General features: G+C 37.8%; 1 protein-coding gene across 2 annotated transcripts in view; it reads right to left on the bottom strand.

Annotated features, from left to right (window-relative positions):
* Positions 1 to 240: 240 nt before the first annotated feature.
* Positions 241 to 15,115, bottom strand: part of Kcng3 (potassium voltage-gated channel modifier subfamily G member 3) — a 50,974-nt gene continuing 36,099 nt past the window's right edge. For both annotated transcript variants that reach the window (XM_005324527.4, XM_005324528.5), the window contains exon 2: positions 241 to 14,802. In XM_005324527.4, the coding sequence (XP_005324584.1) occupies positions 14,157 to 14,802 (646 nt within the window). In that variant the 3' untranslated portion in view covers positions 241 to 14,156. The remainder of the gene's footprint in view (positions 14,803 to 15,115) is intronic.

Below are 15,115 nucleotides of genomic sequence, written 5' to 3'. Positions count from 1 at the left end.
CCCAGCCCCTCGAATGTTACTTTCTTATGTGCATATATGATTACACAACCCATGTCATTCCACATCATGTACAACCAGAAGAATGAGAAGTTATACTCCATATACGTATAATATATCAAAATACATTTGACTGTTATATAAGAACAAATTAAAGAAGAAGAAGAAGAAGAAGAAAAAGAACAAAATACACCAATTAATGGAGTCGACTCAACAGAACAGTATTTAGTACCAGTTCCAGGGTCGTTCTCAAAGGCAAGATTTATTAACTCTTCAAATGTTCAAGCTGTACACATTTCTTTTCAGGTTTGCATACAACGTATTTATATCATAACAAAGTTGATTTTTTATATATAAAATAGTACTTCCTCGAGGACTAAAGATGTCAAAAAGTTTCGACCATGAATTAAATATTTGATGTACATTTATAGGTACTATAGAAGATCCGACATAAATACGTAACACAGTGAGGTAAGAAAAGCAGCGACCCCAAATGACTGCGCACTTTACTAATCCTGTATCAAAGTAGGAAACAAAATTACATCACATAAATTGAGCTGATTTTAAGAATCTTTATTAGAAGATAAAAGCTATGTCCATAAACCATCGTTCCTACAAGAGCCATCAGACAATATAATTATGACTTTAAATCCCAAACTATAATACAGTCTTTATTTATCCACATTACCATCTCCATCGGTTGATGCAGCACGTCTGAACTCTCATGACAGGTGCAGTGGCCACCAGTGATGACGGGTAATGGTAGCAATAATGATGTGTGCACAGTGGAAGTAGTAAACCTGACCACATGCACGCTTTCAATAACTACTTCCTTTTAGAACAGAGTCAATAAAAATGATGGTTAAAACCAAAACATATTTTATCTGTTCAACCACTTGCCATCTTAACTAGTAAAGGCCAAACACACACATATATTACTTTTTCCATAAAATCTTTACATGCCCAAAATACTTTTAATCCAGGTTCAGATTATTAACAATGAAAAGATGTTTCATTCTTCTTTCTTACTCCCATGGACTTTATCAGGCCTGCATTGACCAGGCACACAAAGTTGAATCACTAGAAGACCATTTGGCCACATGAGTACTCTATTTTAAGGCAAGAATATTTTAACACATACACACAGAGCAATTTATCTGTTGATGAGCTTTATTGAGCCAAACAAGAAAGTGAGGTATGATTTTCCTCAACATAAATACAAATGTCAGAAAGCATAAAGACATCCGCAGTGTACAAAACATACCTTAGCCATAACTAAATAGAGAACTCTTCTCAAAGTTCTTATATGCCCCCAAAATACCCAAGATTCTGAGTTCTAGAAAAAATACTAGAAATTAAATGTTCTGATATCTTTGCAATAAGGCTCTCCATATAAGGCTACCTTTAATATAAGGCTATTTTGACTTAATTTCTGAAAGTAACAAAAAATGCGCACCAAAATTCAAGCTATTCAAGACTAAAGAGAGGCCTTGGTTTTGTGAGGATGGTAAGGTGATCAGCTTATTGATTAAAAGTAAACTTACGACAAAATCAAAATTAAAGCAAAAATAAAAATGTTTCCTATCATTTTTCAACATACAACTGAACTATCCTGATATAAAAGTGGTTGGATGTATAAGATACTTCTTAGTGCAAAAGACACATACCTTTCCATAAATAATTTAGATAGAATATATCCATGACATGGTATTCAGAAATTGTTTTTAAAATCTACAGTATGTGATTTTTTTTTTTTTACAAAAGTGGATCTATTCTTTGTTTTTGACTTAGAAATGGCCTAACAGCTTATCTTTGGAGATTTATAGTAGATGGCTTTCTAAAACAAAGGATGATACAAATCTAAATTGCAGGCCATTTGGTGTGTTCATATGTAAATCATTAGTTTGGGACTCCACAAATGAAAAATGATCATATTACATAGGTGGAAAAAAAATATGCTCCAGATTTCTGTTCTGGTCTAAAGGATTATAGAGCCTATGTACTTTTAATTATTGAATAGTTTGATGCAGTATATCCAGTGGAAAAAAATCTGAATACTAATTGTACTCCTGTTCAAACTGTTTTCCTTAAAATGAAAACAGACAGTATTCATTATGACCAAATACAAAGATAAACCAACAACATGGTTGATTATTATTTTTTTAAGCTTGACAATTACTGCACTCATTTCCTCTACCAAACTCTCGATGGCATTAAGAGGGGAAAAAAAAAGAACAGCTAATTATTTTTTTGCCTAATAATTTAATCAAGCACTGTAGAAAAAAAAATGTTGTTCTAAGGGGAAGTTTGGCAGGAATTGCTTATTAAATTTCCAAATTAGATCAAAATAAGAGAAACGAGCTGGGGATATACAATCATTGGTAGAGTGCTTGCCTTGCATTCACAAGGCCCTGGGTTCAATCCCCAGTACCACAACAACAAAAAGAGAGAGAGAGAGAGAGAGAGAGAGAGAGAGAGAGAGAGAGAGAAACAAAATGGGATTCAAAAAGTTAAATTACCAATCTGAAGAAATAACAACAAAAACCATAAACATTCAAACAGTCACACACTGAGTAACCAGAAAGATTGGCAACCCAAATCTCACTTCCACAGTGATGTCAGGTACCCTATGGCTGTGGAGGTCCCCTGCTGCGTCTTACAAGAATAGATAGATAGAAAGCACTGGTACCAATCTCACAGAGCTGCTCCAGTGCAGAAATGCTCTAATGTTTGGGGATGGGGAGTTGTGTAAGGAGCTCCAAGTGTAAATGCCAAGTTAAGTATTCTCTTAATTGAAGAGATCTAGAAATCTGCTTATCTAGTACTTTGTGAAACAGGCCACTGACTTCACTCACACTTCTGGAGAAAGCCACAAATCAGCCATAGCTTCTGCCTACAAAATGACTCACTCTTGGTTATAATTGTATAACAAGAACAATTAGAGTTTTGAGTAAAATCCATTGTCTACTCTTGAATAAACCAGGCAGGCCAATCACTGGGACGGCTAAGTTCTTGCTTCTGCGGGCTCATTGGGTCCCATCAGCACAATGTCACGTAGGGGGCCAGAGTGCTGCTCTGCTCAATGTCACTGGCACCATGATAGCTCTTCCAACACCTCCTTCTAAGGGAAACTGCCCTGCCAGTAGCAATCTCTCCATTCCCCTGGAAATCTCTCCACACCCAGGAGATGGTCAGGCTTAGTTAGCTTATGCCACTCTGGAATCTAAACAGGGAAAGTGGGAAGAGAGTGAACCAATGGACGTGGAGTGGACCAGACAGTGGAAGAGAAGCAGAATCCTACACAAGTCAGAATGATGCCAATCTGGATGCCAACCCTGGAGGCAGGAGAGGCGATATCAGAACCACCACACTCAAGCAGGCAGCTGCTGCTATATCCTTCCAATAAATACCCCATTACCTGTGGTGACCTCTGCGCCTCTCTGGAAGGAGAGACTATAATACAAGAAGGGTTTTTGCTTTGTTTTGTTTGAAGTGCTGGGGTTTTGACCCAGAGCTTCATGCATGCTAGGCAAGTGCTCTATCACTGAGCTACACCCCCAGGGAAAAGACACATTTTTTGGTGTATGTGTGTGTACCAGGGATTGAACTCAGGGGCACTTGATCACTGAGCCACATCCCCTGCCCTTTTTTTGTATTTTATTTAGAGACAGGGTCTCACTGAGTTGCTTAGCGCCTCACTAAATTGCTGAAGCTAGCTTTGAACTCGAGATCCTCCTGCTTCAGTCTCCTGAGCCACTGGAATTACAGGCCTGTAACACCGTGCCTGGCCAAAAGACACATTTTTGAGGGTCTATTAGCTACAATTGTTTTTGTCCTCTAAGCAAATTCTATTAGGACGATCAACTAAGACCAGATATTTATTTTCATAATATTTATAAGTATTAAGCAAAAATAAAATAATCATAAAATGGTAATTGGGGCTGGGGATGTGGCTCAAGCGGTAGCGCGCTCGCCTGGCATGCGTGCGGCCCGGGTTCGATCCTCAGCACCACATACAAACAAAGATGTTGTGTCTGCTGAGAACTAAGAAATAAATATTAAAAATTCTCTCTCTCTCTCCTCTCTCTCTCTCTCTTAAAAAATATTTAAAAAAAAAAATAAAATAAAATAAAATAAAAATAAAATGGTAATAACTACATTTATTTAAAAAAACTATCACTTTCATTGCTCTATAAAATTTAGGAACTGTAGCCATTATTCAAGCATTCAATGACCAGTAAGTGGGGATCCTGCTATTCCTAAGAACAATTTTTATGAAAAGTACTAAATAACATTTATTTTACAGTTATAACAAAAATACCACTCTTTAAAATCTTTTTTCCCTAAACATTTTTAACAAACATGTAACATTATAAATGTAGTGAGTTCCAAATCTTGGTTCATAACTTCTTTAGGTTTGCTACCAACATTTGCATTGAAGATCATTAACATTTGCCTAGCATTCATATGATTTATTTAAAATGTAGCCATTAGCAAAAGACCCTTGGGGTATATGTACAAAATTAGAACTGTAAGTATTCAGTCAAATATTACATTAGCAATATTACTCAAGAAATTACTCAAAAATGCCAGTGGGGCTATATCCATCAGAAGTTAGCCAAACTGGAAAAAGGGCAAGAGATCTTCTAGCCATGTGGGGATGTGTTACTTACGGATAACAGTGAACTTAATCTATTGTCATAATCTACCAAAGAAATTTCAAAATGATCATATTTATGATGATGAATTACATTTCAAAAATCTGGGCTCAGTTTTTGCATAAAGAAGCCTAGGTTAGGGTTAGGGTTGTGGCTCAGTGGTAGAGCAATTGACCCTGGGTTCGATGCTCAGCACCACATCAAAATAAATGAGTGAAATAAAGGTGTTGTGTCCAACTACAACTAAAAATTTTAAAAAGAAGAAAAAAAAAAGCCTAGGTTAAACCAAAGAACTGGTCTTGAACACAGAAAGGTTTTTTCCACACACAAGCATCTCTCAGAGGGTATTTGCCAGGTAAAGCCTGCTGATGGTCATCCCTACGTATCCCTTAGAGCCCAGCACAACAGTGACATTTGATAGACAAGGCTCCGGCTAAGTGCACCCAAAATATTTTTTTTTAATTGTTTTCTAGGGCAATGCTGCAGGTGAACTACTAAGTCCTGCTTTTGAGACCTTCCTCTCCAGGGTAGCAATTCAGTGACATGTGCCTTTCATATAGGTACCTTGGAAAGATGCAGACTCCAACACTACCAGGAAACCCAATCCAGGAAGCTCGGACAGGCTCCCTGCTTCTCAAGCCTTTCTATGTCGGGCACCCCAAGACAGGCAGAGGAGAACACAGAAACAGCTCTAACACTTACCTCCCAGAGAGGCACCCTAGCTCCACACCCTCTGGTACGCTCATAGTACTCCAGGAATGCGTGTTGGAGAAGCCCAAGTACAGGTGATAAAGAAGCATTAAAGTAAACCAACCAATAGAAACAAATCATCTTATGTCTCTTGTATCTCTGTGTCTCTGTACCTTTAGACAAGTGAACACAGACTCAAATTAACTTAGGTTAATGAAGACAATCAACTTAAAAGGCTTAGAAACCATTAAATGTACATGAATCGAACTGTCCAAAAACTCTCAAGAAGCGGTTTTATGGCTTCAGCTTGATGAGTATCTTCAAGCGATTTAGAAATTCAGCTGAACAAAATGTATTTTCTGACATAGATAGGAATAACAACTCAAAGCCACAACAAAAGCTTTCCACCTGTTCATTTAAACACATTGTTAGGGCTGGGGTTGTAGCTCAGTGATAAGAGTGGTTGCCTCGAACACTTGAGGCCCTGGGTTCAATCCCCAGCACCACATAAAAATAAATAAAAATAAAGATATTGTGTCCATCTGCAACTAAAAAAAAAAATGTTTAAAAAAAAATTGTTAGCCAGGCGTGATGGCTCACATCTGTAATCCCAGTGATTCCAGAGGCTGATGCAGGAGGATTGCAAGTTCAAGGCCAGCCTCAGCAACTTGTGAGACTCAAAAAGGTGGTGGGGGGGGTGCAGGGGAAGCTGGGATGTAGCTCACGGGTAAAGCACCCCTGAGTTCAATCCTCAGTACCAAAAACAAAAACCACACTGTCATGAATAAAAAACATCCCACAAAAGAGAAATAGAAGAAAACTTCCTCAACATGACAAAGGGTAGCTATGGGAAAACCCAGGCTAACATCACGCTTAATGATGAAGGACAGAAAGCTTTCCCCCTAAGAAAATGAAGAAAACTAGGATGTCCATTCTCACCACTTCTATTTGATACGGTATTGGGAGTACAAACTGGAGCTATTAAACAAGAGACACAAATAAGAGGTATCCAGAATGCAAAGAAAAAGAGTAAAACTATTTCATCGAAAATGACATGATCTTATATACATATACAACACCCTAAAGAATCCTTGTACAACTATTAGAGCTAATAAGCATGATCAGCAAGATTTCAACACAGACTTATATTAAAATATCAGGGTTTTTTTTTTTTGCCAGGTGTGGCAACACATGCCTGCAATCTCAGCAGCTCAGGAGACTGAGAATTCCAAGTTCTAGACCAGCCTGGGCAACTTAGTAAGACCCTGTCTCAAAAAAACAAAAAGGGCTGGGGATGTAGCTCAATGGTAGAGCTGGGTTCAATCCAGCAGTGGAATACATTGAACCAAAGAAATGTTTTTTGCTTTTTTTTTTTGTTGTTGACACTGAAAACTATAAAACAAAAATTAAGGAAGAGCAAAGTAAATGGAAAGGTATCCCATATTCATGGACTGATAGACTTAATGTTGTTAAGACAATAAAACTCCCCTAAATGGTCAACACATGTAATTATCAAAATTTCACCTACTTGAGAAAAAGATGGGCCAATACTAAAATTCACATGGAAATCAAAGACAACAAGAAAGGCCAAACAGTATTGAAGGTGAAGAGGGACTCACACTTGTTGATTTCCAAACTTACTAACAAACCTGTGTAGTGCTGGTGTAAGAAAAAATATATAGATCACTGGAAAAAGTTTGAGTCAAAAAAATACAAATCTATAGTCAACTGAAAAAAGCTGGCCTTCCTTAAATGTTTGTAAACCAAGTCTTATAAAGAAAGCAACTGTAATCTACCATTCTAATTTTAAAACTAGAATATTTATGTGATTTATTTTATGTATGTACATACTGGGGATTGAACCCAGGGTACTCTACCATTGAGTTACATCCTCAGCCCTTTTTTAAACTTTTTGAGACAGGTTGTTGCTAAATTGCCCAGGCTGGCCTCAAACTTGCAATCCTTCTGCCTCAGCCTCCCAAGTAGCTGTTATTGCAGACATGTGCCACCATACCTGGCTGTATTATTTATTTTTAAACAAGCCCTCAGAGCAACATAAATTACTGAATTGAAAAATATGGATAAGCAACTTATATCAAAGAAAAAAATTTAAACTTTCCATTTCTGTCATGGGAACAAAAATAAACAGTTTTCACATGGATATAAAAATTAAGTCTTACATTAGCTTTATGATTTTGAATTTGACTTCCAAGTATTTCGTTTGAAGGAATAGTTATGATTTTTAAAAAAATAAAATCATAAAAATGTATATTTTAATGACCACAGAATAAACATTTTACTTATATCAAAGCTCAGGATCTGTAACCACAAATACTACTTTCCACCAAGGAAGTGAAATTCTCCTGTCATCTGTAATTATAGAGTAGGAAACCATGAAATTTGTTTGTTTGTTTGTGTTTAGGTAATTGGGGATTGAAACCAGGGCTTTGAACATGACAGGCAAGTACTCTACCGCTGAGCAACATCCCTGTCTCCAAGCGTGAAATTTTATAAGAGGTACAATATTGAGTTCATAAGATACAGACCGAAAAACAATATATATGTTCAATAAGTCATTGTAGTACGTGAATACACCTGACATTATTTATACTTTTTAAAGCAAACAAACATTTTTAGCAATCCACCTTAAAAATGGTATCTACTCTGTCACTGGCAGAATTATAGAATCAATTTGAAAATAATACAAATAACTGAAATCTAGTGGGGGTGGGAGAGCTACCCCATACAAATTATAAGAAATTTTAGTTTTAATATTAGTTCAATGCTGCATAAATAAGTACACCAGAGCACTACTTCAGATATAAATGATATGATGTCACTTAATTCTGGGAGGTGAAAGCCAAATAATTTTCCCTCTGGCTTTTACTCACTGAATGTCACTTAAGCTTTTACTATACTTGGTTAAGTGTTCTAAATATTTTTAAATATAAATCATAGAATTTCCTCCAAAGCTACTTAAAATTAAATTTGTTGAAATTATTGCATAAATACAGATTATCAAATTCAATTCCCCAAACTGGCAATTAAGCTCACATTAATGGCCAAAATCTAAGTGCTCATTAGTAACGCCTGGGAGAGGTGGAAAATCTAAAAGTTTAGGCACGAGTTAATCACAGGATGGGGCACTATAATCATGCTGGCAGATGCCATTTCACAAGTTTAGGGAAGGTTCCACGACAAATGGAGCAGTAAATCAAGTTTTTTTTCAGAGGCAGAACTGATATGCCCCTTCCTATGAGTACAGATGGGTTCTGGAAAGGCAGGAAGCAAAACACCATATGAATGCATGCTGAACAAACAGAGAAGTGTATGCAACCTTCCTGGACCAAACTGGAACTTTTCCAGAACATTCCATTAGAGCTTCTACCCATGTTACTTCCTACTCAGCTAGGATATTTCTCAGCCTGGCTCTTCTAAATAATGCAGTAACTGTGAAATGCCTACACTTATTTTTACATATGTGAATGGGTATACAACTGACATTTTGCAATTTAAAATCCTAATGAAGGGATAAGGATGTGGCTCATTGGTAAAACATTTGCTTAACAGGCATGAGGCCCTGGGTCAACACCTGGCACTGCAAAAGGGTGGGGGGTGGTGGTAGTGGTGGTAAGCACAGATGCATTGAGAAAAGGGGGAAATTCTATTGAAAATCTGAGTTCCTTACACACTGCACTGGTCTCTGAGCTGTCGTTGCTGACAGCTAAGGTTTCTAAAAACGATATTTGAGGCCTGGGACCTAGCTCAATGGTAGAGTGCTTGCCTAGCATGCATGAAGCCCTGGATTCCATCTCCAGCACTGCAAAGATGAAGAAGGAGGAGAAGGAGGAGAAGGAGGAGAAGGAGGAGGAGGAGGAGGAGGAGGAGGAGGAGGAGGAGAAGGAGGAGGAGGAGGAGGAAGAGGAGGAGGAGGAAGAGGAGGAGGAGGAGGAGGAAGAGGAGGAGGAGGAGGAGGAAGAGGAGGAGGAGGAGGAAGAGGAGGAGGGGGAGGAAGAGGAGGAGGAGGAAGAGGCCATATTTTTTAATTAGAACTAAAGTGGGGGGTGGCTCTAAAGCCTCACAGAAAATATTTTTAAAAGAAATCCTTCATCCTTTCTGATGTTATTTTTAAAAGGAAGTATATATCCAAAGAAGACTGAAAAAAAAGTCTGGAAATCAGGTTTCTGAGGCCTAATCCAACACTCATGTGACCATGCCTCAATCACAACCCAATAGGAGCCACCTCCCTGGTTGCTATGATCTGCATGGGACACAGGGTACACTACTGGGGCAAGAGAGGCCAGCAGGTCTCCAATATCCCTTTAGTTCCAACTTCCTATGACCCTATAACATATTTAAACCAGGTTTGATAGATTGGATTGTTTATTGCATGCTAAAAAGAACACCCATTTATAGAGGGTCAGAGGGCTCTGGAAATATTCTGTGAAGCTCTGCTTTAAGTTTGACATTACGAAGCTTAAGAGTGAATCTGAACTAGGAGTTTTCAGAGTTTTATTTTCATTTCTATAGAAAAGAAGAAAAATAAGCTGCTTCTAGAAAATATCAAGCCAACAAGAAAAATTCTCCCAGCACCAACATTCAACTTAATCCATCTCTATTTCTGCCAGATAACAGGACAGGAAAAGCATCTCACAGAAGTTTAAAAGAGGAAATATTATTTTGACTTACTGGCAGCCACAGTGAAATAATACTTTAACATACTTAAGAATTTACAAATGTGTGGTTAGAAGTAACAACCAAACTCAAGAAAAAAAAAATGCCACTGTTTTAACCAGCAACTTACAATGAAAACACAGTAGCTAGGCACCTGTAATCCTAGCAGCTTGGGAGGCTGAGGCAGGAGGATCACAAGTTAAGAAAGCCAGCCTCAGCAATTTAGTAAGGCTCTAAGCAATTTTTCGAGACCCTGCCTCAAAATTAAAAAAGAAACAAAACAAAACAACAGCTGGGCATGTGATTCAGTAATTAAGCACCCTGGGTTCAAAACCTGGTACCAAAAAAGAAAGAAGGAAAGAAAGAAAACACAGTATATATGTCAAAGTGAAATATGATAACACTTCAAAACCTTATTCATCTAAGGTTTAATATTCATAATATTGCATTTCACATATATTTCCTTTGTTTTCCTAATCCCCCCAAAATCCCATTTTAGAGAATACAAACCAAGTTACTTATAAGATCAAGTCATCGCTGGGTGCAATGGTACATGCCTATAATCCCAGCAATTCAGGAGGCTGAAGCAGGAGGAGCACAAGTTTGAGGCCAATCTTAGAATGGAGCAAGACCCTGTCTCAAAATAAAAAATAAAAAGGGCTTAAAGTATCTCAGCAATAGAGCTCCCCTGTGTTTGATTCCAAGTACAACATACGCCTCCCCCACCCCCGTCAAAAAAAAGATCAAGTCTTGTATGCTCACTTGTGGTAAAATCAAAATAAAGATTTGGGCCTCCTCCTTTTTCTTTAGTTATTCTAATTTAGGATAATATCTGACTTACTAGTACTGATGTAAATCCTAATGAAAAAAAATCCTGACATGAAGATTGAATTATGAGAAATATCTAAAAGTACAAGTAAGAATCATTTTTTAAAAGTAGTAAAATTCAGGGCTGGGTGTAGCTTATTGGTATAGTGCTTGCCTAGATGAATGAGGTGCTGGGTTTGATTCTCCAGAGCTGCAAAAATAAACAAAAACAAAACCTAAAGCAGTAATATTCAGGAAAAGTTACAAGAAAAGGCCTCTGCTCCTGAAAATGTTATAACATCCATTAAAACAAATTCTGAGCCAGGTATGGTGGTGCATGTCTGTAACCCCTGCAATTTGGAAGGCTGAGGCATGAGGATCACCAGTTTGAGGCCAGCCTCAGCAATTTCTCAAGACCCTCAGGAACACAGCAAGACCCTGCCTCAAAATTTAAAAAACAAAATAAAAATAAAATGGACTGAGGATGTAGCTCAGTGGTAAAGCACCCCTGGGTTCAATCCCCAGTTTAAAAAAAAAAAAAAAGACCCTCCTTTATAAATGGGCAGTGGACTGCCATCAGTATTTAGCCCACTTGCTTCTTTCTGGAAAGCAGCCCTGTGTAAAGTCTGACATCATCAACAAGAGAGTTTTGACTTGTTACTTAAGGGCAACTTGAAGCCTGTGTGTGTACAGTGTTCATATGTGTGTGCCTATGTGTGGCTATACACGTATGTGTACTGGCATATACGTATCCTTCTCTTTTCAGGCCAGAAGTTTCTACCCCTACATCAGTTGAAAATTTGTGCCCCAATCTGGACACTGAGGGGAAATGCAGGTGGGTGTAAGAAAGAGGGTCCTAGCCCTCAAGAAAGTTATTTATTTGGGGGAGATAATGCATATTCACATGAAAAGTTCCCAGTACCAGTAAATGGAAGGCAATCATATTTTTATTAGTATTATGAAGGTGCTATGATTTGCATATTATTTGTTTGAATCACAACACCTTAGTCCAAACTGGTAAAAAATAAACTTAAAAATCCATGCCACATATTTCAATTATGTTAAAATATGAATAGGGCTGGGGTTATAGCTCAGTGGTTGAGCACTTGCCTAGTACATGTGAGGACCTGGGTTTGATCCTCAGCACCATATAAAATTAGATAAATAAAATAAAGGTATTGTGTCCATCTACAACTAAAAAATTTTAAAAATACAATGAATATGCAATAAATAACAGAATGTACTAAGTATGGAAAAAAGCAACATATAAATAAGGGGGGGGGGAAATAGAGAGAATGATGGAATGAGGTTTTTCCCCCCAGTACTGGGGGTTGAACCCAGGTCCTTGCACACGCTGGGCAAACTCTCTCTACCACTTAGCTACATCCCCAGCCCTGGAGTGAGATTTTGAATGGCCTAAAATATCAGCTAAACTCAGGAAAGAAAATTGGGCGGGGGGTGGGGTGGGGTGGGGGGACAGCTTTGCTATCATTACATTAGCAATGACAATGAAAAAGAAAGGGGTTCCTCAAGGCTTTGTCAGAACCTACCAGGTGTCAAACCCCAGCTAATTGCAGTGGCAGCACACCTGAAATTCCAGTGGAATTCCTGTGGCTGAGGCAGGACTGCAGGTTCAGGGCCTGCCCCAACAACTCAATGAAACACTGTCTCAAAATAATAAAAAAAAACCATAAAGGGACTGGGGCATAGCTCAGGGGTAGAGGGCTCCTAGGTTCAGTTCCAGTACACAAAAATAAACAAAACTGCAGGGCTAGGTTTTGGTTTTGGAGATCCAGGTTTTAGCTGCAGCTCCCTCTCTTGCCCTGGTTTTCTACCCATAATAGTCAAAAGTCTGAAGGAGCTGATGGCTAATGTTGCTTTAATGACCATTCCTGGTAAGTGCCCCCTCCCCCCCTTTTTTTTATAAATACACTTAGGTTCTCTGTTCTATCTACCACTTCCCAATCTTTCTCTCCTCCACTCCCAATAATTATACTGCGCACAATAAATTATTCATAAATCTATGACTTTTAATTTTTTGTTTCTAAATGACTTCTTTTTATCAACTGGTTGAAAAGGCAAAATTCTAGCTCATATTGTTAAAATTTAGCACTAAATAATCACCTTGCACATTATCTAGTACTAAAAATCTAGCCAGATTAATATGGTATATTACTCAATAGTCTTACAAAAAAGAGTTTTACCGTAACTGATTTACAATGGTGAAGATCAGGTCAAATAATTATGTATTCATTGCTTCTAGCTAGCTTAAAACTGACTTAGCTACTCAGCAACTAAGAGTACAGTAATGTTCCTTTTTTAATGATAATCTAGTGACAACACATAAGTATGACTTTGGTATCAAAAGGCTACGTAAACATACTTTCATCTGGTGAGTCTCATTAAACTCATGATGTCTGGGGGGAAGTTAAGAGCAGAAGATGACAAATATGGGTTATAATATTGATAATATCAACTATTTCTATTATCATTTTTATGATGGGAATATTCTTGTTTGGACATCTGAATGTTGAACCTAGTAACAGCAATGAATTCTAATGTTATCCAACAAAACGCTAAACAATACAAGCTCTCTTCATTCTTAAATACTTTCTTAAAGTCATTTCAGTAAGGAGATAAAGAAACCCAAAATAGAAAAGGGCAAACATACTCAAGCTTCCATGAAGCGATACGATAAGGTAAATAATAGGCATAAAAATAAAGCAGAGGATAGATAAATATGGAAAAGGTTCTCAAATAATATTCACACTTGTATCCAGCTCCATTATACAGCTTAAATTTTGGCCAAATTTTTAAAGTATTTGTTAAACAGTTCTTGCATGTGACATATGTTTCCAGGATACTTCTGACATTGATACAAGAAATTATAAAACATTTAGAAATGAAAATGTTAGTCTCAAAAAATAACACTACAAGTTCCAAGCTTCTTCACAATTCACTAAGATGGAAAAACATTTGAAAAATAGTACCTTTCTGTTTCAAAGTGTCCAAATAATGTACTTTAAACACACACACACACACACACAAAACAGAACTATGTAATTGTTCAAGGCAAGGAAGAGACAAATTGAAACCAAATAAAGTCCTAAAGTTTGCTCTAGGATCATTGCTCTTCCTTTGCAGCCTCAATCCTATTTACTCCGTAATAAGTAAACTGTTTCATCCCTTCAGCTGGGAAGGATAATTTTTATCCTACCAAGATGATGCCAATGCCCCTGCAGTGCTCACCCAGCAAGAAACACATAAATATGAAGCAGCGTCAACTCTTTCTATCAAACCAAGCGTATGCAAGAATTGATTTGCAATGCATTAATTCAGGAACTCGGCAGAGAGGCTCCTACTATATCTAGCTGATCTAAACTTGAGCTCATGATAACACTGCACAAAGCTATGATAGATGAAAGTGATAGGTAATGCCAACAGAACAATCCCACTGACAACACAAACTCCTCCAAGAATTCTTCCAGGCACTGTGATAGGATACATATCTCCATAGCCAACTGTAGTCATAGAGATAATCACCCACCAGCAGGCAGCGGGGATGCTGGCAAAGTCCTTGTTGGATGTTTCCAGGTCCAACCCATGTTCAAGAAGCTGAGAAAGTGCACTAAAGATTGCCATGGCAACACAAATGAAGACAAGTAACATAACCATCTCTCGGTAACATCGCTTGAGAGTCAAACCAAGTGTCTGAAGACCAATGAAGTGACGGGCAAGCTTAATCACCCAAAAAATCCTCATCATTCTGAGCACCCTCAAGGTGACTCCAGCCCTCTGTAGCTGAGAGTTCTCCCCTGTAAATACTGTCATTAGCACGGAGATGTAATATGGCGTGATTGCCAGTAAGTCAATGATGTTCAGGGGTCTCTTGACAAACTCACACTTGTTTCTGGAGACGATGAACCTCACGATGCACTCTGCAGTGAACCACCCTATGCAGATAGCTTCAATTATCCTGTCGAGAGAACAAAGGAGGAATTGATCATTTTATTTTTAAGCATTTTAATAGCTCTTGGATTTCTTCAGATAGTACTACACTGACATACTAATTCAGTTACTTTTCCAGAAAACATGAAGAACAGACAGCATTACCAACACCATCAGACCCACCAGGACGTAACAGAAGGACAAACAGCACGGTTCTCATGAAAACTGAACTTGATAAAGTTCTTATTTATATTAATGCTATAAGTAAATACAGCATTTAAATGATGGGTTTTTTTTTACTTGCCTTTAATACCTAAAAACCTCTCGTTTGGTGGCTTGAA

The sequence above is a fragment of the Ictidomys tridecemlineatus genome, chromosome 12, assembly GCF_052094955.1.
Source record: "Ictidomys tridecemlineatus isolate mIctTri1 chromosome 12, mIctTri1.hap1, whole genome shotgun sequence".
In the NCBI taxonomy this organism is placed as follows: Eukaryota; Metazoa; Chordata; class Mammalia; order Rodentia; family Sciuridae; genus Ictidomys; species Ictidomys tridecemlineatus.
The sequence above is the reverse complement of the archived record's forward strand: the minus strand, read 5'-3'. Positions and strand labels throughout refer to the sequence as shown.